The sequence below is a fragment of the Cydia splendana genome, chromosome 2 (genome assembly GCF_910591565.1).
Source record: "Cydia splendana chromosome 2, ilCydSple1.2, whole genome shotgun sequence".
NCBI lineage: Eukaryota > Metazoa > Arthropoda > Insecta > Lepidoptera > Tortricidae > Cydia > Cydia splendana.
In genome coordinates, this window is record NC_085961.1 from 29,800,307 (window position 1) to 29,825,989 (window position 25,683).

General features: G+C 38.5%; 2 protein-coding genes across 2 annotated transcripts; one reads left to right on the forward strand and one right to left on the reverse strand.

Annotated features, from left to right (window-relative positions):
• The first annotated feature begins 337 nt into the window (after window positions 1–337).
• Window positions 338–14,404, forward strand: LOC134806117 (FAST kinase domain-containing protein 4). The gene is made up of 11 exons (XM_063779398.1): window positions 338–457; window positions 663–831; window positions 1,316–1,503; window positions 2,258–2,485; window positions 2,909–3,081; window positions 3,539–3,764; window positions 5,464–5,614; window positions 10,356–10,583; window positions 10,924–10,990; window positions 11,716–11,821; window positions 12,877–14,404. The coding sequence occupies exons 2-11, from the start codon at window positions 663–665 to the stop codon at window positions 12,994–12,996; spliced, it is 1,656 nt and encodes a 551-aa protein (XP_063635468.1). The 5' UTR covers window positions 338–457; the 3' UTR covers window positions 12,997–14,404.
• A 1,464-nt stretch (window positions 14,405–15,868) lies between these two features.
• LOC134806118 (putative carbonic anhydrase 3) lies at window positions 15,869–23,877 on the reverse strand. Its single transcript, XM_063779399.1, has 9 exons — window positions 23,657–23,877; window positions 22,983–23,138; window positions 22,365–22,544; window positions 21,576–21,702; window positions 19,923–20,025; window positions 19,160–19,284; window positions 17,280–17,403; window positions 16,578–16,744; window positions 15,869–16,230 (listed from the first exon to the last, which is right to left on the reverse strand). Exons 1-9 carry the CDS (start codon window positions 23,688–23,690, stop codon window positions 16,194–16,196), a joined length of 1,053 nt encoding a protein of 350 aa, XP_063635469.1. The 5' UTR covers window positions 23,691–23,877; the 3' UTR covers window positions 15,869–16,193.
• Between the last annotated feature and the right edge of the window lie 1,806 nt (window positions 23,878–25,683).

A 25,683-nucleotide genomic window follows, 5' to 3' on the forward strand; every position in this document is an offset into this window, starting at 1 on the left:
TGTACCGATTTAGGAACAAAACATTAATTCATGTTAAGTTAAGTTAAATACATTTTACTGGTCAGGTCTTTCTTTTAAGTAAAAAAGTATTGCATTAAGTCGAAAATGTACAACACTATCATTGCGTTTTGTTACTCCTTATATTTATTTTCCAAAACTGTTTTTAATTTATAAAATTTTGATTTATGTATTGCATTTAGTACCTATATAAACTTGATTTATTTAGTTTTAGAAAAGTTAAAGGAATGGGTGTTAACACTATTTTTATTGTAGAACACTATTCTATTATTTTTATTTATCCAGATTTATTTACAAATTTTTTCAGTAGCAACATTTTAAGAAATGTCGTGACACTTCTGTCATTCTGTCAAAAACACAAAAATTAGATTTTTCCAAATGCTCCAAAAACCTATGATCTCTGTTTACTAACTGTTGATAAACTAATTCGAACTAAAAGGTATATATTAATATTTATCATGCCCTTAAAATTCAGTTATATGTGGAATAAAAATATTGATATCTAAGCCGTGATGTAAGACGGTATTATTTCACTCTTTTTTGCCTCTTTCTTGCCTAAATTACGTTGTTTAGTGAAACAGGAGGGTTCCACCTGTTATATGCTGCTATTTGTATAAGTGGTTGATGTATAAATTCTGTTCTAGATGCTTAAATTCAGTGGGAGTGTAATTTGGAGGTTAGGAAGTCGAGCGACCCTGAGGCAGTACTCCAGTGTCGGAGCCACAGTCGCGAAGACGGACAAGCTGGAAGTTGACGGAAGTTTACCTAATAAAAATGCCCAAAGCGCAGGACACGATAAGGACACCAAGTCAGGTAAAAATCTATAGGTAGTTCAGAAGTAATTTAGACATTTCAACCGCTAATCAAAGATTTTCTAAATCTCATCAAGAATGTAACAGAATTGACATGTCCCTAGGCATTAGGGCTCATTTAGACAGTGCAAGATCATTACATTGCGTTATTTGATTGGTCGGCTGAATTGATTGAACATCAATGGTCTGCAATGTAACTAAAATCGTATACGAGTTCGCGCGCCGTCTAATTGAGCCCTGTCTAAAATGGACTTAACATTAAGTTACAATACTATTTTAATGCATCATATTCTCAATTGTTTTTTATTAGTTTGGTCTGAATGTGAGTTCCTTAAGTCAGACATATTCCAAGTAGTATCAACACATTTATTAATTATAATGATAGATACAGATAATGTTTCTAAACCATTTACTTTTCATTAAATTTATTATCATACATATTTGTGTAAGGTATACTTTACTGACAACATTGTGTCAATCCCTAGGTTTAGTAGCAGCAGCATTTGCGACACTAAATTCTCCAGAGACAGATGAACCTAAGCGGCCCAGCCCCAAGTCGGTGAAGCAGAGCCGCACGCAGCAAATGGACATGGTGATTGTTAAGGCTACAGACATTAATGGCTTGTTGGCTGTGGCGGAGAACCCGGTTGTATCAAGGAGGCATGCTTTGAAGGTAAACTTGTACATACTATACAGTATACACGGTGGCCAAAAAATAAGTGCATTCCCGTTAAAAATAAGTTGCTTAGTATAATTCGAAAACCTCCCTGGCAACGGGAATGCACTTATTTTTTGGCCACCCTGTATACTGACAAGTCTTTTATTACCTACTCTGAGTCCTTTTTTGAATCTGTTACAAGGATGTTTCAGTAATAGTAAAATAATTGCTAAATTGAAAGTTCTTTATTTTCCACTTAAGGCATAAAACATGCATTACTATTATACCAAAAAGCTGCATTTAGGTTATTAAAGAAAAAAAGGCTACCCTATGAAAAGCTAGCATTAAACTAACCCTTGTATAAGTTTCTCAAAACAGTACAAACAGTAGTTTGGCAAGGAAACATACTAAAATTACTTGTTTTAAATTTAAATTTGAAGAAAAATTACATATAATAGAAAAAAAAAGGATAAGTTAGATATCTGACTGTTCTGAATTCAAAGTTTTATATACTTTCTTTCTGAACTATTAACCAGGTCCAAACAGAACGATCCGCCTCTTGAAGAAATTGCCGTGCGAAGCAGCTTGGTCTGTGTGTCTTTGGCCATGGGCCAAGTAAATGCACTCACGGCCGCTTTGCCTGGCACGTCTCCACCGATTGAACTGCTTCATGCGGCAATTTCCTCGCGAGCCGGATCGTTCAGTGTGGACCCGACAAATGAGAAACATAGATTACAATCAATAATTGAAATCCCCTAATCATTTGCAGATGGTATCAATCCTATCAGACTGGTCCACCTCCAACAAAGTGAAGATCACAGACTTCGAGAAGGACCCTCGCTTCCTGAAACTCTGTCGGATTCTGGCACGCACCAGCACTACTCAGGCTATGAGCTCTCTCACCATGGCCGAAGATCTGAGCACTGTGCTTGGCATCACGGGGGATGATGAGGCGGCTAGATTGATTGCTAATCTCACGCTGCCGCAGATGGTTAAGGTTTGTTATTGAAACATAGTTTATTCAGTTGTAGAGCCACGTACGGCGCGCGACCATCGTGAATGCTACTCATGCACTGTTAGTGATTGAAAATGGAGACCTAGGATCTCCGAAACATCTCGCGCGAGTGACTAAAAAACACTTGTAAAATTAGCTTAAGGTAGGTTTACGCTATAACGTGATAACTGATAAAATATAGCCCATCTACAGGCTACCTACAGGATACCTACTGCTGATCATTCATTAGTGACATTAATATTATTGAGAAAGAGATTGTCTCTCTTTTATTAGAAAGTGTTGAACAAGACAGAGCAACCTATACTAATCAAGAATTCATGCTTATACTATACTATAAGAAAACCAAATACCTAATAAATTGAATGTTAGGTATATAGACTTACTATTAATGAATTATTTTGACAGGTGATGCGAGCTCTTCATCAAAAAGGCCGCCGCAGCACGCCCCTGCTCCGAGCGCTATCATACAACATAACGCGCCAGGCCGACACCATAGACCTCAAGAAATCTGCTGACCTTCTGTTCTCTATGGCCACACTTAACTTTCCCGATCCATTGTTGCTGGATAGAATATGCAAGTGAGTAGTTATGGATAAGAATTGCAACTTAATACAACAGGTTTTTTCTTTAAAATTTAAAATGTGTTAGAACGTAACCTATGAGGTTATAGGGTTATTTAGTAACATTTTTAAGTTGAAAATTGCTCGACATAGCACCATAACGAGAAGATTTATCGAGAGCCATTGACATTGGTCAGTTAATAAAGTGAACTTGGATACCAAAGCAGGCCCTAATTTAAAGGAACGATTGTGAGATACCCTTGTGTCTTACAGGTTATTATACCTTTCTTGTGGAGTCATTTTCAAATTCATCAGTCATTTTTTAAGATTTGTTGTACTAACAATTATCACAATTATGGATCTATGGATTCGAATTAAATAAATAATTGAATTGAAATATCAAATCGAATTGTGTTAACACTCAATTGTCAGACCGTTTGACATTAAGAATTTAAATTATTCTCTTTTATTTCAGAGACGTAATTGAATGCCTACCAGCCAACAAAGACAAGCCAGCAGTGGTCAACTCCATTATAGTATCCCTCGGACTTCTAAAATACCGCCATGAGCCAGCCCTCACAGCCATCACGGAGTGGATACAAACGCATATTCAAGCATGTCGCGCGGGGGACATAGCGTCTGCTGTTGTAACATTAGCTACAGTGGATTTTGAACCGCCAAATAGTGATAAATTATTCAAAGTGAGTATCCTATTTACAGGACTAAATTGTAACTACCTACCCTTCGTAGACCCACCACGAAGTCTACTCTCACAGATATCACATAGTGGATACAAACACATATGCAAGCATGTCGCGCGGGGGACTTAGCGTCCACTACAGAAACGAAGTTAGCTACCGTGGATTTTAGCCCGCCAAATAGCGAAACGTTCTTCAAAGGGTCCTGGTCACGGCACCAAATTGTAACTATCATTTAAAGTCCAACCAGTTGTCATCGAGTGGATAAAAACACATATGCAAGCGTGTCGGGCGAAGGATATACCATCCGCTGTTGTAATGTTAGCTACAATGGATTTAGTCCCGCCAAATAGCGCCAAAACTGTTCAGAGGAAGTAAAATCTCTGCTTAGACAGGCGTGGCTCACTTCGAGATTTCGTCGCTTTGCAACAGGTAGCTAAAAGTACACCCGTTCCACACCAATTTTGGTGGTTAGCCATAAGCCGCGCGTGGCGCTGTCGCCACCTAGCGGCCATATCTGTCCTGATCGTAACAGACGCGTTTTGTTAGAGAGTGAGTCTTCTGTACCTAGTACTATTATTTTTTCTGTGGCTTAGATGAAGTGGTGCTTCGAATTAGACTACCGATGTAGATGGCGTTTTATGGCTACTTACATTATGAGGTAACTCTGGTTTTCAAAAGTTGACGTTTTATAAAAATGATTTTTGTCACAAAAGTGACCACACAACATGGAGCAGTGCAGTGCCATCTATTTCAGCTCACAAACTATGTTTTTATTTCTTAGACTTGACATCTTTTCTGTCATAAATATTGGCTAAATAATTTAGACGGGTGCATTACATTTGTTATAATTACTTTTCATATATTATAGTTTGATATATCGTTATTTTGAATAACGTAATAAGTGGCATACTACCGGAATACCTAATTAACGGTATACATAATGTTATTATTGGTATAATGGTCATAAGGTATATTTACACTTCGTCTAATATACATTGCTATATTTATTACATACTCTAAAGCATATTATTTGTTATAACAAGTGACATCACATAATTATTTATGTAGCATAATAGTTGCATGACATAAATGGGTTAGGTTAGGTTGGAACTGCGACTCCGCACAAACGAATAACTACCTAACAAAAGGAGGGTTAGGTTAGGTTAGAACTATGACCCTCTGTAGAATAAAATATTCTATCAAAAAAGTGGTTTAGGTTAGGTTTGAACTGCGGTCCCCGCAGAACAAAATCCGTGAAAAAATAGGTTAGGTTAGGTTAGAACTGCGACCTCCCTAGAATAAAATAGCTAGCAAAAGCAGTAGGTCTGCGTACTAGTTATAAAAAGTATGTAAAACTTTACGTTATCAGTAAATGAAATATGACAAAAAATTTTATACGATATATGTATTTATACTTGATAAAATTGTATGAAGTATTACGTTATACAAAAATATAATATAACAAATGTCATTATAAAACATGTCTATATACTATTTGAAAATTATATTACATTAGGCATTATATCAATGAAAGTTTAGATGAAATCACTATATAATAAAGGGAACGTATAATAAAAATTACATTATAACATACAATAATATATCAAATGGCGTTATAACAAATGTATGATAGTTTTTTTATAATTATATTAAACATTACACACCCAATTTAGACTGATTTGATTTTTTCCTCTTCCAGGCAGCAGAATCCCTGAAAGAAGAGGAGATGGCCAAGTCGTCCGCGTGGTTGGATCTCGTGTTCGCCCTACTCACACTCGACAAGGCGCAGCCGCACCAACTGGTGTCCACGATTCAACCAGAATTCATCGATAAATTGCTTTCACTGGGAGGTAAGTTTTACACATTTATCACTACACCTTATAAAACAGTCGCGTCTCTCTGTTTGTGTGTTTGTTCGCGATGAACTCAAAAACTACTGAACGGATTTTCATGCGGTTTTCACCTATCAATAGAGTGATTCTCGAGGAAGGCTTATGTGGATAATTTGTTAACCGGACGGGTCGCTAGTGTGATATAAAAAGAAAACTAATGGATTTCCTCAGATTGTTCATCAACTACAACAGGCTGTTTTGAAGTATGTGTAAAAAACCTATATTAATTGATTGTAAACCGTTTTCCTACAACTGTCTCGCTCGTGCTTACGATGTAAAAGCGAAATCTATATTAATAAACGCGAGCCGCTTTGACGGAAAAACCAAAAGAAATTATGCTCAATCGAAAGAGCTTGAAAAAATATCACTTTTGAATCGAGAACATATATCCGCAAAATTCGTATTGTCGCGTATTTTGCATTTAAAAGTGAAAAAATTTCGACAAACAATACTAAAGGCTCAATTTGTTGGTTGACATTTGACAGCTATGCGTTGCGTTTAGAAACTGCAAACATGCTTACAAGTTAGGTTGGTCGTTTTTTTTAAATAAAAAGCAAGACGAATATTACTGTTTATTTGATGACTTTCCGGTATGTATAATGGTTATTATTTGCATTAAGTTTCGTTTCATATGGATATGTATACCGGTATAATTATTACATAAATTTGTTTTTAAGCCAGAACGTGCGATAGTCTGTTACGGCTTTTAAGACGATAGCAACACTGCCTAGACGTCAACGACGGCTGTTATTCGAAAATACTTTATCCGGTACTCCAGACGTGATAAAAATCTGTTAAATAGTGTATTGTGTGTGTTAACAATAAAAAATAGTCACCGAACATAGTGCAAAGTGCAAACGCCATCGTAACGTAACGAGATTTGAACTTCAAAGCGTTCCATGGGTGTATTGTGTTTAGTATAAACATCGGTCTCTCAGTTGTATTTTAATATTTCAGAATGATTCCAAATATTCTTACATGTCAAGGCACTACTAGCTACCTGGAAATGCAAGTGAAAGCAACCTTGAAGCAGCTGTGATAAACTAATAAGTGAGCGAGATGAAAATGACGTTGTTCAAAGAAACTTTGAGTTAAGTGCCAGCTGACTGTAACTCACTCTAATTAAGTACATTGCCAGTGTGAAACAGTGCAAAAAGCTACAGTGTATTGTGGACATATTTAATAACTGTGCTTTAGACTATGAATCAAATTTGAGGTGTATCGGTGAATTGGAAAGTCAACTGCATAAAGCTAATAAGTTATCTCCGGAGTCAATGTAAGTTGAATATAAGATTAAATATAATAAGATATATAGATAGTATATATGTCGCAGTCAAAAGTGTGAACTGGTCAAAAGAACTTTTAACCGACAAAAACAGGCAAAACTGCTTTTGACTGAGCATGTTGGTCAAAAGTAGTTTTACCTGAAAATCATTGGTTAATAGTAATTGTGTTGTGACTGTTACTATCAGTCAAAAGTACTCGCAGAGATAGGTAGGTTAGGGTTATTTTTTTGCTACGCCCAAAAAACGAAACTGTTCCCAGAGATAGGTAGGTTAGGGTTATTTTTTTTTTGCTACGCCCTAAAAACGAAACTGCTGCCAGAAATAGGTATGATTTTCAGGTAAAACTACTTTTGACCAATATGCTCAGTCAAAAGCAGTTTTGCCTGTTTTTGTCGGTTAAAAGTTCTTTGGCCAGTTCACACTTTTGACTGCAACAGGTTGGGCTGGACATATGGCAAGGGAAGGTAAAGATAAGTGGGATAGAGAGGAAGCGGAATGGTATCCTAGAGATGGAAAAAGGAGAGAAGGGAGACCAATAATGAGGTGGTCGGATGACATAAAGAAGCATGCGGGACCTAATTGGATAGGGACGGCAAGGGATAGAGAGCTGTGGAGAGAGCTGGGGGAGGCCTATGCCAAGAAGGCAGACTGAAATAATTATTAAAAAGCAATGACATAAAAATTGTTTAATAAAGTTACTAAGGAAAAAATATTGAAACTAATTGATATAAATGAAATGTGAATATATTTAAATGTAATATGTGCTGAAATTTAATTTTTTGGTCAATAAAGGCTATTCTATTCTATTCTATTCTAATTTGACAGGTGACAACAAAAAAAATATTAATTCCTGCTAAAATTTCAGAGTCATAGTGAAGCGTAGTACATAGTACCAAAACAAGGTTGATTTTTAGGGTTCTGTAGCCAAAGGGTAAAAACGGGACCCCTATTACGAGGACTCCAATATGTTATTAGATCAAAACAAATTATTTTCAGAAAATATTTAATTTAGGCTTAGGGATGGTGAGGCTCCATAAGCCTTCAGTAAGTAGTGCATAAGTATACTTGGAAAAATTCGACCTATGCCGCCGTGGGTGGCCCGGTGGCAGAATGGCACAGGCACCTGCTGCAATAGCAGAGGACGCTGCTTTGATTCCAGCCTAGGGCACTGGAGGCCGTGGTCACTTTTTAGGGTTGCGTACCCATAGGGTAAAAACGGGACCCTATTAAATATTAAGACTCTGCTCTCCGTCTGTCTGTCACCAGGCTGTATCTCAAGATCTCATGAACCGTGATAACTAGATTAACTAGACAGTTTCAATTTTCACAAATGATGTATTTCTGTTGCCGCTATAACAACAAATACTAAAAACAAATTAAAGAAATATTTAAGCGGGGCCAATGCAATGCTAGGCTGGATATGACTGATGAAATGAGTAAATTTTTATTAATATGTTTTAATATGACATGTTGGTGGCAAACAAGCATACAAGGCTGTTAATGCCGATGGTAAGTGGGAGTTTAGACTAGACCTCTGCTTCTCCAAGGGACTCACATTGCTGACCGAGTAAATTTTTATTAATATGTTTTAATATGACATGTTGGTGGCAAACAAGCATACAAGGCTGTTAATGCCAATGGTAAGTGGGAGTTTAGACTAGACCTCTGCTTCTCCAAGGGACTCACATTGCTGACCGAGTAATTATTTATTAATATGTTTTAATATGACATGTTGGTGGCAAACAAGCATACAAGGCTGTTAATGCCGATGGTAAGTGGGAGTTTAGACTAGACCTCTGCTTCTCCAAGGGACTCACATTGCTGACCGAGTAAATTTTTATTAATATGTTTTAACATGGCATGTTGGTGGCAAACAAGCATACAACTCATACAGGGCTGTTAATGCCGATGGTAAGTGGGAGTTTAGACTAGACCTCTGATTCTCCAAGGGACTCACATTGTTGATCGAGTAAATTTTTATTAATATGTTTTAATATGACATGTTGGTGGCAAACAAGAATACAAGGCTGTTAATGCCGATGGTAAGTGGGGGTTTAGACTAGACCTCTGCTTCTCCAAGGGACTCACATTGCTGACCGGTTACAAATCTATTACACTCATACTAGGGTTCCGTACCTGAAGGGTAACTAAAAAACGGGAACCTATTAGCGATTCCGACTCGCACTTGGCCGGTTTTTCTTAGTAGGTATATGACATTTATTTCAGTTTTACTTCATTGTCCGTCTGTCTGTGTGTCTGTCTGTCTGTCACCAGGCTGTATCTCATGAACCGTGATAGGCCTAGGCAGTTGAAATTTTCACAGATGATGTATTTCTGTTACCGCTATAACAACAAATACTAAAAAGTATGGAACCCTTCGTGCGCGAGCACTTGCCCGGTTTGACATTTCAGGCTCCGTCACACAGGCGCGTTTCGCGTGCGGCGCGTGAGCGGGGCGCGCCGCTTTTTCATATAAAACGCTCAGGCCCGGCTCTGAAATCGCGCCGGTGTGACGGAACCTTTATTTCAGTTTACTCCACTGTCCCTCTGTCACCAGGCTGTATCTCATGAACCGTGATAGCTAGACAGTTGAAATTTTCACACATGATGTATTTCTGTTGCCGCTATAACAACAAATATTAAAAAGTGTTCCGTTCTTGATGGGTGAGTCCGACTCGCACTTATTCAGTTTTTTTTTGTAAACGAATTTAATATTAACGGATAGGCATTAATATTAAAGAATGAAATAGTAGTGATAATTTCCATACTTTCACTTTAGTGCCATGAAGGGTAGGTACAAAAGGGTTCCCTCTTTTGAGATTGGAAAGTGGGCTAGGTTATAAATGCGGCCTTCACAGAACCGATCTGCGACCAGAAAAGTGGGTCAGGTTAGAACTGTGATCCTTATAGAACCAAACTGCAACCAGAAGTAAGTTAGGTTAGAACTGCGACCCTTACAGAACCGAACTGCTACCAGAAAAGCGGATTAGGTTTTTTTAATTACATATTTGTTTTTAGATATATCGGAATAGTAAATTTTTCGAGTTATGATTGTATGTTACGGATTTAAAGTTTTCTGAGATGAGATAGGTTTGTAATCGCCTTGATGAAGGTATGAAGTCTAAAAGTAAATAATTACTTAATTCAAAATGAGTATTACCTATTACTATTATTTATTTTACCCGAGCGAAGCCGGGTTTTCATCTAGTACATTATAAACAGATTGACATAATTCAGTGACTGATTGGTAAATACGCAGGGTTACCGTACCTACGTTTTTTATTGCAATATTTTCTCGTGAATAAATGCCATCTAGATTAGACTATAGTTTGGTTATAATCGTTAGCGACTACATTTGTCAATCTCAAATTGTCTTCTAACGTTTATTAATTTATATATTATTCTTGTTTCAGAGATCCTCATCCCCTCCCGCCGCAAGCTAATGGCCATCGACGCGTACCTCCAGCTAACCACCCCCTCCTCCCCGCGCCTCCCCTCCGACATCTCCGTCGGCGTGCCCCTGGTGTACACTAAGGAGAAGACGCTATACGTGCACTCCATCATGGACACTTTTAGAAGTTTGGTGTCCGCTGATGCGTTTATGAAACGGGAGTGTAATAGCGGCATGGGATTTCTGTATGGTGAGCTAAATACACTACAATACAATAAATATATTTGTCAACACCACATGGAGTTTACACTTGGAGCGTACCATATTTTATTACTTAATTTAAAACTCTCTCCGGTACTTTAATGCGAGATATTTAAATTAAGTATCCTGGTCAAAGCACCCAACTGTAACTACCCATCTTATAGCATACTTACGAGACCTATTTTACTTTTCCTTGGAGCTTTCTTATTTATTTGGACCGTGCCACTATTTATTTGTATTTTGTTTACGTCCAAGCCGTATTCATTCAAACGGTAACATTTAATATTATAAGATCTACGTATAAGTATATATATTTTCTTTTGTTACAGACGCGGAATTCGCGATAGATTCAAAATGTCATCCAGTACCATTAGAAAAAGCAGCAAATGACAAAAGGTATAAAAATCATCACATATTTTAAAATAAATTACAGTGATAATGTAACGCTATATTCGTCTCAATGACGATTATTGACAAGTAATAAATAAGTTGTTAAATACTAAAGAATTCATGTAGTTGCCGTAAAAAATAGTTATTTCATTACATTACCTATGTCTCCCATACTGTATTCAATATAATATTGTATGATCTAGAGCAGCGGTCGGCAACCCGCGGCCCGCGAACCTCTCACTTGCGGCCCGCGAGCTTCCCTGGCTACTTTGTATGTAATATTGACAAATGACAATGTCTGATAAAGTCATAAATATTAACAAAGTGCGGCCCGCGTCTACTTCGTTAACTGCTGTGTGGCCCTTGGCTGCTAAAAGGTTGCCGACCGCTGATCTAGAGCAACGGTCGGCAACCTTTTAGCAGCCAAGGGCCACATAGTAGTTAACGGAGGTGACGCGGGCCGTACTTTGTTAATATTTATGACTTTATGAGACATTGTCGTTTGTCCCTATTACATACAAAATAGCCAAGGCGCCTCTCGGGCCGCAAGTGACAGTTTCGCGAGCCGCATGCGGCCCGCGGGCCGCAGGTTGCCGACCGCAGATCTAGAGCCTCGCGTTTGATGATTGGTTCTCTTATTTTCAAAACTCATAGACGTCATAAACATAGACCATCTTTGAAAATCGGGACTCTTTTTGCAGTACTTGTACTAACGACTGCTTCTATTACAGCGTATTCAGGATAGCAGTGCTGGGCCTGGATTACCACGACCTCACGAGAAAGTCAGCGGTGCCGCTCGGCATCTACCAACTATACACCAGGATGTTACAACTTAAGGTACATAGGCATTTCATTCGCGACTCATGTGGCCCCTTGCCGGGGTACCTACTAGGACCGATAGGTTGCCGTGGTTGCTTTGGGTGTTTATGTTTAACATACTTCAAAATTTAAAATCTAATCTCTGTATCTTTAGGTATTTAAATAAAAGTAAACAAAATCTACCCTCAAATGGCTCCTTAAGCCAGTTGAGGGTAGATAAAAACATTACACGATCAAATAATGTAGGTGAAAGTCGGGTCGTTCAGTGACTGATCCAGGCGGTTTTGTAATTGGTTGGTTAACCAATAAATGTTATAACTACCCGAAAATGTACAAATTGTTTGTTTACTTTTATTTAAATACCTAAAGATACAGAGTATAAATGGGGAAGGCTACTGTCAAAGTGCCATCGCTCACACTGTGACAGATGTAGTGAATAATTATTTTCCATCGTATTTTCACGGAGACGTACGAACGTGTCTCGCTATTTCAGTCAGTCTCGGTACAAAAAGTACTGAGGTTGACCGGGGTAGCATGACAAATAAGAACGTCTTCGAGAAAATACGAAGGAAAACAATTATGCGCTACATCTGTAACATGTTCATCGGTGGACCTTAGGCCTTTTGTAATAAGGAGTGTTTCTGTTTGTACCATTGCCAACATTAGTCCGTAAATAAGTAATTTTGTTTGGAGGGAAGTATTTTTAGGGTTCCGTACCCAAAGGGTAAAGACGGGACCCTATTACTAAGACTCCGCTGTCCGTCCGTCCGTCCGTCCGTCTGTCACCAGGCTGTATTTTCAAATTTTCACAGATGATGTATTTCTGTTGCCGCTATAACAACAAATACTAAAAAGTACGGAACCCTCGGTGGGCGAGTCTGACTCGCACTTGTCCGGTTTTTTTTCTAGAATGACTCAATGTCTCATTCCGAGTTGCTACTTAAAATTCAAAGATAGTGGGTAAAAGGTGTGTTCTATTTCTTTTTCTTATCGTATTAAATACCTAGAATTACATGACTGTATAGAATTAGCGCCATCTACAGGTAACTTTCACAATTCTATTTTGTTTCTAGGGCTTCAAAGTGCTACAAATCCCATACACGGAGTTCAACCCGCGCGACAAACTGGTCACACGAGTGCAATACATCGAGAAGCGACTAAAGGAGATTATTAGCGATAAGTCCGCCTCATAGAGCCGCGAACAATGTAAATGTGTACAGAGTTAAGTATCTGTTTTATTAGTAGAAGAATTTATATATGGATGAAATGTATTATGTTAGGGACCGTCCGTAGTGTCTGCCAACTTGTGCTAAATCGATATTAAAAATTTGGCATTGACATTTCGCACTAATAAATAGGGTGATCTTGTGCTGTCCCTACATTTCAAGTATGGTCCCTTGCGCGTTAGGATCTGCCATCTTGTGCTCTTAATCAGAATGAAAAACTAAACTAAACGTCATTAAACACGAGACTTCTGTGCTTGAAGTTCACGCATGATCCGTACGTCATAAGTTCATAGAAGTTTGACGTTTAAAATAACACTTGCACTGCGTGTGCTATCAAAAAAAAAAAAAAAAAAATTCAAAACATATTTATTTCATAGCTTGGATGATACATAGGTGAAGTACAGTGATCCCCACACTAGGCTTAGCCTGTGACGTTAAATCGTTGCAGACTTTTCTTGGTCTAACTCTAGGGATTTAATAACATTTTGCAAATATGTTCGCGCTCTAGTGTATATTTAGGGAAACATATTGAAACTAACTGGGGTTATTGTTTATTAATTTATTGTTGACTAAATCAACTTTAAGTATATTTTTTCATTTAATGTTGTTCTATTTATGTACTCGATAAATAACATACATTTTAGGATCAATGTTTGTTCTTTAAAACACACGTACGTAGAGTATAAATGTGTCGCTTAGCTTCAATCTCGGATAAATCCAATCTCCACACTCTTAGGAAATATATATCTGCCCTTATTACCTTTTCTACCAAAATCCCAAAATTATCAGTTGGATTTATCAGATTTTGAAGTTGAGCGAGTCAAATATGTGGTGCTCACATCACATATGAAGAAAAATACAGAAAATCTGTTTTCAAAGTAATGCATGTACAGTCAGTTCAAAATGATCTTGACGCGACTTTATTGTTAAGAGAATAAGAGCGTGTCAAGGTAATTTTGAACACCTCGCCCGCATAGCAACTTCTGCTGCTGACTGTACTGTAGGGCACTTATATATATGGTAACATCAGTTGAGTTTTTTTTAACTCGGCGCTAAGTTATCATTGAACGCTGTGAATAATCGTATGTACAAATATCATCCTTATTGTATTATCATTAGAATCCATGTTGCATTAGCACTGTAATGGCCCTCTTATCGTTTTTCTTGTCATACTTATACATAATTAATTAATTAATTAATTACAGACTTAATATACCTAAATTTGTTACAGTACTCGTAATGTTCAATTTGGCGATCAGAGGGTGATCCATTCACATAGTTTTACATATTTGTTGACTAGTAAAATTTGACTACGTAAGAGTATGAATGTAAAGCCCTCGGGGTCAGAATCGGAATTCAGTTTTAAGTTTTAAACTTTAAGATCGTTTTCACTTCTCATGCTCGTAAAGTTCGACTTTAACGACATAAAGTTGCTTATTATGTTCTAGAGTATAAAGTAAAATCATCTATTACGACCCTTTTATTGACTTAGCAATAAAGTCCAAATTCTGCCATACAAACTGTCAGCCCTGCCGGCGCGCCCCGGCCCGAGTACAATTTTCTTTAATCTTGAATAAATACGGTAAAATAACCTGAAAAATTTGATAATTTTGTATATTTTACTCACAATCGAAGTGAAAAGCAGAGTGCATCAGGCATAAATGTCAATTTTTGCTTCGGATAAAAATGGATCGCTAGACAAGACAAGACAAGACAAATTATTTATTTGTAAACATAGGTAACAGTGTTGGATAGGTACAAAAAGTATTTGAGAACGCTATGTTTCGCCGACAGGCATACAAATTAGAAATTAGGTATACACATACCAATTAAATTACATTACATTATTTTACATTACATTATTACAAGCAAATATACTTAACTAAAGAAATTAATCAATTATACAATAACTTAATCATAATTGCGCGTATTACAAATTCATAATTATTTATTAAAATCTATTCATATTTTTATGTCAATAAGTCATGCATATATACGCTTATGCCCTTATACAATTTACTATTTTTGGCTGTCAGTTAATATCGGTCTTCAGTCTGCAATGAAGCGTGTCTCTGGATACAATGGTAAATCGAGCTCTATTATCAGTATCAGGCCTTTCATTTGTTCGAAAGAGTCTTATGTTCATGATCTAAAAGTGCGTCTTGAAGTCAAAGTGATGATTTCTGAATAATTCCGAGCGGCTGTAGGTTGAGTGCGGAGTTAACATTGCTGTTGTGATGTTGGTAGCGCTGCTCAGATGTCAAGGAAAATGTTCTTTAACATATGCATGTTCAACAGACACCTGACCTTAACTGTCCTTATAGCAGTTATAGCCGTAACACACTACAGCACCGCACCGCGACCTTGGTGCGGTGCGGTAGTGTGTTACGGTCATTACGTTTTCTATCGAATAAGGTTTACAATTTGTGATGGTACGATGGTAAACTAACAAAATGTTGGAGACCATTTACTTTGACGTCTGTGAGCGTTGTTCAAAGAGTTGGCGTGGTTATAGGTAAATGTATGTAACTTGAGGAAGTATTTAATAAATGCGATTTTAACGTAAATAATTTTTTGTTTACTTTATACTCCATATAACTCAAATTCACTCGAAAAAGATAAAGAAACAACAACGAACACAGGAAGAAAAATAAAAAAGATGCTCTTTCCGTATTAATTTATTTACAACAATTTCGCTTAAAAATAAAAGTGAATTATTTCAAACTACCATGGTTTTATCACGAACGATGTTGAAGATAATGAAGACCATGCGAAGTGGAGGACAAAAAATCCGCTAAATACACTATTTTTTACACTTTGAAGTGGGCTTTGTTCTTGAACTGAACCATATTGGTATCAGATTTGTGCTGTGACTAATTCTATTTGTCACTACTATGCAGGGATCGGAACCGGAAAACTTAGAAATAACCATATATTTCGAATTATTTTATACTCCAAATGTAGGACTCAGTTGTGTTTTTAGGTAACGTAACGACATCGTATTATTAGATTCCCCAATTAGAAATGAAATAATTAACAAAGAACGAAACAATACCGTTTTCGTTCCCATACTATAAATACCGGTATCCGATCCCTGCTACTATGTACCTACGTCTTCCGAAATAAGTAGGTAGGTACCTAATCCATGCGTCAACATGACTTTGCTAATATTGCGTATTAACTGGCTCGCTTTTCATCATCCTGAAAGAAAAATACCACATTAAAAACAAATGTGAAAATGGGAGCAAAGCTCAACAGTAAAATATGCACGGTTGTGGACTTTATCGACAAAAGCACTGATCTAAATGGAATGGATGTGTATTTCAATGTTATGACGACCAGTGGCGCTGGGCGTGGGCGAATGGTGCCTTCATCCACGGCCTCGCACGTAGGGGGGCATCGCAATGACAACCTTTTTATTGCCTTGGGAAAACACATTGAAAAGGGCCTCGCAGATGTGGCTAGATTGGTTCATGCTATGCCACAGATGACGATCTAAAGCTACAAACGTGTAGGTAGAAGTACCTACCCTCGAACCAAACACTCACCTATTCATGTTTTTGAGGAAGCTAGCAACATAATTGTACATGTTGGCGAAGACGCCGAAGATCATTGGTTTTGGTAACCTCGAGCCCGGTCGGTACATCGTGATGTTGGAGTCTTGGAGGTCACGGTAGTTGTACCGGGTCTTGGCCAGGTATGAGAAGTCTTTGTACTGAAAAATAGGAAGGTGTCAGCTGGCTGTTGCAGAGGGGAAGATTGAAGGTAAAAGAAAGATCGAAGCAGGGAAGAAGAAATTACCCATTACTATGTTCATGTTATTTATAGGTACCTACCAGAAAGTAAAAGGAAAAAAATCATCGTAGATATGTGGCAAGGTTCTCGTGAGAATCACTTTTTTGCCTATTTTAAAGTTTAAGCTATGATTCCAGAGCTTTTAAATTGAAGGAATTAGGTTATTTATGATTTTAGATGTTATAAGCAGTAGCCGGGTCCACACAGAGCGAGCATATGCGCGAGGTAATTTCCTCGCGTACAAAATGGCCAGTGTAGACGTGCTTCGCGCGTGCCGCCTCGGCCGAAGCACGTTACACTGGCCGTAGTGGCGTAACTAAGGTCCGTGGCAAATTTATCAAATCTTGGGAGAAATAGGGGTCCCCAATGTGAGCCTCTCTGTCCCCCCGAGCCGCGGCATTTTGCCCGCTTTGCCATCCTATAGTTACGCCTCTAGTTATATAAACCATCACTACCTGTCCGTAAGTCATGAAGACGGGGTTGTCCAGTATGATCCACGTGACAGCTTCGTTGCACTCTGGTGACGTCAGAGATCCGGAGTACGTTACGTAAGACTGCTGGTTTGCCGTTAGAAGCTTTCTGAAAATATTAATTCAATTAATATTACTTTTTAATACAGATATTTATCATTACACAAATTAATACACACAAGCTCATCATGTGTTAGTGTCTTAGATATTATTGCAGGTGACTACTTAAGCTAATTTTGCAACCAACTTTTCGACGATCACAACAAAGTTAAGGTGTTATTGTAAACATCATAAATTTTTATAGAAATGTGATAATCACGTTAACATGGCCACACGTCATTGTAAATGCCCTGCAGAGTTAGCTTGGTCACTATATAGCTAAGTACGAGTCGGGGTTTCTACCCACGATTTCCGGTTTATTTGAACAATTTTCTGTAATTCCTTCCAGGCGAATTATCCTATTTGGTTAATCTTTGACGGGATACTTGCATTTGCAGTATAATTGGAAATCAATTTACTTACAAGTAGCAATCATTAAGTTAGCTTATTGGCTGCCCTAGTTGGCACTGTAACTTGTCAACACGTATTTATTATTATTATTATTTCGTTTTAGACAGGCAGCTGATGCTGGTACGTCTAAATCATAGTTCACTTAGCACGATTTCACTGTTTGTCCAGTCTATTTTTAAATTGATTCACGCTTGTAGAGTTCACAACTTCAGAGGGTAATTTATTCCAAGCATTTACTATTCGGTTTGCAATGAAGTTCTTATTTCCACCGTGTTAAAAAAACTTGGATAAACCGACTACATAGGTAATTGTACAGACCAGACGCGAGGCTCAGTGAAAATTATACGATTTACAATCTTTAATCACGACCATTAACTTCGTTACCTATAAGCACCTATATATGTTATAAACAGACATCGTAAATTTTATACGATGAAGGTTCCGTCGTTCTCTATCTGATTTATCTCCGACTTTATAATGTCCGCTTAAGTATCTAGACTAGAGGAGTAAAGTTACTGTAATGTGTACTATGTAATGTGTCAACGTACGACATGTTCAACACGATCCCGCTGAGCTGGTCCCCGTACCGGTTAAGCTGCGGCAGTTGTCGCACCACCTCCTACATCATCTCGCTCGCTATGAAGGTTCCGTCGTTCTCTATGTCCGACTTTATAATGTCTGCATAAGTATCTAGACTAGGAGGAGTAAAGTTAGTGTAATGTGTACTATGTAATGTGTCAACGTACGACATATTCAACACGATTCCACTGAGCTGGTCCCCGTACCGGTTCAGCTGCGGCAGTTGTCGCACCACCTCCTCCATCATCTCGCTCGCTATGAAGGTCTCGTCGTTCTCTATCTCCGACTTTATAATGTCCGCTTAAGTATCTAATCTAGACTAGAGGAGTAAATTTACTGTAATGTGTACTATGTAATGCGTCAACATACGACATATTCAACACGATCCCGCTGAGCCGGTCCCCGTACCGGTTCAGCTGCGGCAGTTGTCGCACCACCTCCTCCATCATCTCGCTCGCTATGAAGGTCTCGTCGTTCTCTATCTCCGACTTTATAATGTCCGCTTAAGTATCTAATCTAGACTAGAGGAGTAAATTTACTGTAATGTGTACTATGTAATGCGTCAACATACGACATGTTCAACACGATCCCGCTGAGCCGGTCCCCGTACCGGTTCAGGTGCGGCAGTTGTCGCACCACCTCCTACATCATCTCGCTCGCTATGAAGATCTCGTCGTTCTCTATCTCCGACTTTATAATGTCCGCTTAAGTATCTAGACTAGAGGAGTAAAGTTAGTGTAATATGTACTATGTAATGTGCTAATGTGTCAACGTACGACATGTTCAACACGATCCCGCTGAGCTGGTCCCCGTACCGGTTCAGCTGCGGCAGTTGTCTCACCACCTCCTCCATCATCTCGCTCGCTATAAAGTTCTCGTCGTTTTCTATCTCCGACTTTATCTGTTTATCAAACAGGGCCCTTACCACGATGTCCTAAACAGAATCGCAACAAGGACATCACGGTAAGGCCCCAGTTCATGTATTCATATATAAATGGGGTAAATATGTAACTTTTTTGGTTCACATACAAACTTTATTCACAGAGGAAACTCTTGCTTGCTTGCTTGCTTGCTTGGAAATTGTGCTTAATTTATTAATTAAATTCTTTAAAGTTAACAAATATAATTCTGGCCATCTGCTAAGAAAGTTTTGTTCTTCATAATTTGAACTGCCCTTACATAAGGTATATTATAATTTTGGATGGGGTAGTAGTGGAAATGACTAACGAGACTGAGAGGATAGGGGCAGGCGTGGAAGATGAAGGCAGAGGGTGGTGGTTGACGGGTCTGAGGTTTGGGGTTGAGGGGTTGGGGCTTTTAGACATAAAGCTGATTATTATTGACCGGTACTGTTAATATTTGTCTCGGCATCGACTTTAAACATATCAGTTGTTAAGGAATAAACTTAAATAGGATAATATTTGATTTTCTCCTTTATGAAGTCGATTTCCTTTTTTTATTATTTTTTTATGTAATTAAACATACTGTTAGGTGTAGGGTGTAGGTAATACATTTGAATTCCAAGAAAATCTTACTCACAGTTCCAAATACAGCAATTATGGCAATGCCATCTCGCTTCCGCAGGGCCTCACTTGGAGAAAGATCAGCCCGGATGTGGACAAAGTGGATCTCCATAGGATACCTGTGTTAGAAATAATGTACATAATGATTAAGAAGCAATATCATAATTTCGAGAATAATTAAAAGGTGTCTAATGTATATCCTTCTAAACATATTAGGTACCTATACATATAATACCAATATAATTAAATTATCGTGTTGAAATGTGTCTTATACCTAACATGCTTGTCTAAACAATCTACCTAGGATAGTAGGAGATCCCACATATGAATGACCTTCACCAATCTGTCTGACGGATGAAACTATGAAAGAAAATATGTTCCAGAACATAAATAAATAGGGTTGCCTTAAGAAATATGGTCAAGGCTATTTTTAATAAATTTTTGAAAAAAAATTTTTTTCGGTAAATTTCACCGATTTGTCTGACGAACGAAATAAGTTTCAATGGAAAGTATACAACTTGTACAACATAAATCAACTAGGTTGCCTATCTTTTTCCGGTCACTATTATGTGGTTGCCGTGTTTAAAGAGGTGATTTCATATCGATATTTGCACTCATCTGTCTGAGGCTTGCATTATACATCAAAATGATGGTAATTTTATTGCAAATACAATGGTATAGGGTTGCCTGCGAAAATCCGGTCATAAATAAGGGTTGCCAGGCTTTTAATTAAAATAAGAAGGTAAGACTTTTAGCGATAACTCATAAACGGCTTAACTGATCAAGTTTGTTTTAATTTTATTTGATTAAGTTTTTTAAGCACTATTTCCATGATTTTTTTAATATTTTTTGGACACATGGTTCAAAAGTTAGAAGGAAAAACCTTTTTTTTTTCTTTCTAAACGATTATTTCCGAAATGATTCACTTTATCAAGAAATATTGTTTAAAGACCCCTATTTATTTTGAAAGGCCTATCCAACGACACCCCACACTATAAGGTTGAAACAATAAAAAAATTGTCACACACATTTTGTTTCTTTCAAAGCGATTATTTCCGAAAATATTCACTTTATCAAAAAATGTTCTTCTAAAACCCCTATTCATTTTGAAAGACCTTTTCAACAACATCCCACACCCTAAGGGTAGACACGAAAAAAAAATCTCACGTACATTTTGTTTCTTTCGAGGCGATTATTTCCTAAAATATTCACTTTATCAAAAAATGTTTTTTAAAAACCCTATTTTGAAGATTGGTGAAGTCGACCATATATGTGGGATCTCCTACTAGGAGCACCAGCTCCTATGGTTATCAGTAGACATTACCATTCCATTGTCACTTTTCTTTAAAGCTAACGTTGTTTCGGAGCACACAGCGTAATAGCTCAGGGGAGCCATTTTGTACTAAGTCACCGGTGTATTACGCTGCGTCTTACGTAAGCGAACAACTCGCGAACGCGACGCAACCGCGACGGCGACGCGGCGCGGCGCGGCGGGCCCAAGGCGTTCGCGTTCGCAACGAGATCGCCCACGTAGGACACTTCTATAGGTATCAAAGGATTGATTCACCCCGCGCCGCATCGTTTCGCTTCGCGTTCGTGTGTTGTTTGCCTACGTAGTATGCTGCGTTACTTATGCTTAATAGTGGACTGCGCGAGTTACTCGACTTACTTGTATCCGTTGACGGCGTGCTCAGATAGCCAGTGGAAGTGCAGCTGCTCGAGTCTGTAGAGGTACTGCAGTGGGCCTCCGGTCAATGTTGGGTGCATGGCTTCATCGCCTTCCATTGTGAACTGGACTGTAATTATGGTGTTAAATATGGTGTTAATCTAACACCAAGATTAAGCAAGACAAATGGTGGAAAACCAAAAGCCGCGTCGAAGATCTTAATAAGGCCCAGTTTTCCTTTTTGCTTCCTAAGGCCAGAAGGAATTCGTTTTGGTAAAAACAATTCGAAGACTTCTGTCTTTCTAGACAATTCTTCAGATTAGGTTGCCAGGTGGACGGACCCCAGGATCCCCAAGTCCGCCGTGGCAAAAATGCCGCGAGACGCTAGGAAGATGATGGTTATGAAAATCGATTAATTACTATGTAAAAGCCACAGTTTCAACTTGGATTAGGGTCGAAAGCGCGGGTTAAAATACCTCATACCTAATAGGTATATTTTCTTTTGCGTCCATTCGCATGATTTTTTTAGTGGAGTCTTTTGTCTAGGTCAGCCGTCGGCAACCTTTTAGCAGCCAAGGGCCACATAGTAGTTAACGAAGTTGACGCGGGCCGGGCTTTGGTAATATTTGTGACTTTAGCAAACATTGTCGTTTGTCAATATTACATACAAAATAGCCAGGGAGGCTCGCGGGCCGCAAGCGAGAGGCCCGCGGGCCGCCTGTTGCCGACCCCTGCTCTAGCTAATACGGGCTGGTAGCTAAAGTTACTACTAAAAATAGTTGAATTGCTTACTCGTCCGTCCATTGTTGACTCCAGACACTAGCACGCTCTGGTAGCCATGCAGCCGTAGCGGGCCGTACTTGATGAATTCTTTGCCCGAGTCAGGCTTTACCAACTCTGTCCTGATGTTGATGGGGGATTGCCGCTTTCCTGCTCCCTCGCGGCAGAGGCGGCCTGGCCAGTTTGCTACAGCTAAACGAACAAAATAATTTGATACAGTAGTTATAATTATAAAGAATATCTGAGAGACCGAGCTTAGCTCGGAAAACATGTAAACTCAAAAATGCACTTTTTCCCAGAGATAAGACCTAGCTAGATCGATTTATCGCCCCCGAAAACCCCCGTATAGCAAATTTCATCGACGACGATTTCGACGACGGACGCGGCGCGCGATGCGGTGCGATGCGGTGAGTGATGGAATGGCACTGTTACATTCCGCAATTTGTAGGTGGAGCTAAATAGGTAATACTTAAACTAATACCTAGCATAATTTAGATTTAAGACTATTGCTGTGCCCTGTCATAGACAAAGGAAAGCATAATTCTCTTTGGCCCTACCAGGGTCCATGTGAAACTCACTATTACTCTGTAACACCGTTGTAACAACCATGGATGCAATAAATATACTTACTATCATACCGCCATTCAGTCCGCACTGGCTCGGGCTCTATGGACAACTTGACAGGACGATGTGTGTGGGAGTTACGGACGGTCGTGGCGGTGTAGAGCCTGTTCATGGGGATACTGTTACGAGCGCTGCCGGTGCTCTTTGCTGTTACCGCGATTTCTGTAAACAATAATCAAATTAAGTAAGAACATAATTTGACTGGTGCTCGCGACGCGGTCCCAGTACCTAGGATATGTCATCTTGAACTTTAAGTCATTGTCAATAGTCTCTTTCCGAATTCTGTCAAGCCCGGGAAGCGCTTTTTTAGCGTTTTTGTCGAGGCCGGGGCAATAAGAACTAAATAGAAAAAAAAAACACAAAAAACAATAGGTGTTATTAAATTGTACTAAGTAAAAATTATTGTTAGGTATTAACTTGCTTTAACCCGCGCGTACGTGGGCATACGTCACTGACATCCGGATAAAAGCAACACTGTGAATCCTACAATAATAATCTGGATTCCAAAATGCCATCTAATATAATCAATTGAACATCATCACTTCATAATATTAGTCTAAGCATGGGCCTCCTTCTTATGGAGGTAACTACAACTACCTCGTAATAAATCGTTACTATGCTTGGATAAGGGTATTTTCTTTTAACCTTTTAACATCTTGAACACAATCATGTAAACTTACTTATAGCTAAACTGAAGATATAAAGCCACAACATTGCTAAACGTCGGTTTAAATTATTTTAATTAAAACTGGAATTTCTCTAGATCTCTTTCACTACAATCCTGCTGCTGTTACAGCTATGCGTGAACTGATTTTCAATAGCCATTGAGTAAAGAACTGATGCCCGCTGTTTGTATACAGATCAATTAAATTATAAACATCCAGTGTGATTGGATATTATATGTCCTGTGATATCTAATACACGCATAACGTAATATACGGCGCAATTCGGGAAATGGATTAGAGATTAACTAACTTGATACGATATAGTAAAGATATGTGACGTTCCAGGGGTAAAGGTATTGCAGCGCTATGCGACGTAAGCGCCAGCCGCCATAAGGTACCTTTTGCCGTGGAACGTCACATATCTTTACTATTTCATATCTAGTGAATCTCTAATTCATTTCCCGAATCGAGCCGGATGAAGTTGATGAGCTAGCAAGTGTTTAAGGCAGTGTAGGTTCAGTCAGCAGATTTTTGAAAAATCGTAGAGCTTTTTAGGGTTCCGTACCCAAAGGGTAAAAACGGGACCCTATTACTAAGACTCCGCTGTCCGTCCGTCCTTCTGTCACCAGGCTGTATCTCATGAACCGTGATAGCTAGGCAGTTGAAATTTTCACAGATGATGTATTTCTGTTGCCGCTATAACAACAAATACTAAAAACAGAATAAAATAAAGATTTAAATGGGGCTCCCATACAACAAACGTGATTTTTGACCAAAGTTAAGCAACGTCGGGAGTGGTCAGTACTTGGATGGGTGACCGTTTTTTTTTTTGCTTTTTTTTCGTTTTTTTTTTTGCATTATGGTACGGAACCCTTCGTGCGCGAGTCCGACTCGCACTTGCCCGGTTTTTTTAGATCACAATTGAGGTCTTTCTCTAGTAACTTCATTAATGCGATCTGATTTCTTGACTTTTGCGTTATAGAAAAAAAAAATCACAAAATTCTCACATTCTAAAAATGAACTACTATAAGTAGGAACTTAACTTTGGTGTGGCCTACCTATTATAGATCAATGCACAATGCTGCAGTGACTCAACCAATGATTCAAAGATGATATGGATTTTTACGACTTGAAGGCGAAGTTTTACCTTTGTAATGTATGCATGCGCTTTGCCCTAGTAATTAGCTACTTATTTTTAGGGTTCCGTGGTCAACTAGGAACCCTAACCTAATAGTTTCGCCATGTCCGTCTGTGCAGGTATCCATGGATAACGATACTTTCTTGGTTACCTGATGGCAATGGCGATCCGTCCGCTCGTTTGCCTGTCATAAAAAAACTCAAAGACTTGTTTTAATATATATAAATGATTTATTTATTTCAGCGGCTGTGCAGTTAGTTTTATAAGGTAATCGCATTTGTCCGGCTACAGTGACGCACGACTGGCTTCCGGGCTGCCGGTTACCTACCTATAGGCACGTGATTTCCTATCCCTCCTGGCCCCAATTTCACCACGGCTATATGTCAGTGACATATGTCGAGCGACAATTGTCAAGCGACAGATGACATATTACAATTTTATAAAATATTTTCTATAGAAATACTTATAAATATGACAGGCATTTTGCTACAATTGTGTGTTACAATTGTGTTGTGAAACAAGAATTATTTTTTCTAGTCGACATATTTGTAGAATTGTCGGTGAATCTTGACAAGAAATGAGTTATATGTCGGAATTTCGTGACAATTGTCGTGTTTCTTGTGACAATTGTCATAAACTTAGCAAGAGAAATATCTGTTTTTTTCCGATATAATAATTAATAAAGTTTTTTTTAATAATACAATGATGGTGGCAAACAGGATTACGGCCCGCCCGATGGTAAGCGGTAACCGTAGCCCACGGATGCCTGTGACGTCAGCAACAGTGATGTTTTACAATTGTCGCACCTGTCACCGTGGTGAAATTGGGGCCAGGGCCTGCAAATCCAAACGTATAACTCTATTAAAAACTCCTTATAAAATTATTTTATATTGAAGATAGATTA

Bases quoted from the DNA above. Each gene is read 5' to 3' on its own strand.
- LOC134806118 (XM_063779399.1), bottom strand. From the start codon at position 23,690: ATGTTGTGGCTTTATATCTTCAGTTTAGCTATAA. The intron at 20,026-21,575 runs GTAAGTCGAGTA...TTTCTAACACAG, and splicing joins CACGCCGTCAACGGATACAA to GTATCCTATGGAGATCCACT. The intron at 19,285-19,922 runs GTGAGTAAGATT...TTTGATAAACAG, and splicing joins TAATTGCTGTATTTGGAACT to ATAAAGTCGGAGATAGAAAA.
- LOC134806117 (XM_063779398.1), top strand. From the start codon at position 663: ATGCTTAAATTCAGTGGGAGTGTAATTTGGAGGTTAGGAAGTCGAGCG. The intron at 2,486-2,908 runs GTTTGTTATTGA...TTATTTTGACAG, and splicing joins CGCTGCCGCAGATGGTTAAG to GTGATGCGAGCTCTTCATCA. The intron at 3,765-5,463 runs GTGAGTATCCTA...TTCCTCTTCCAG, and splicing joins ATAGTGATAAATTATTCAAA to GCAGCAGAATCCCTGAAAGA.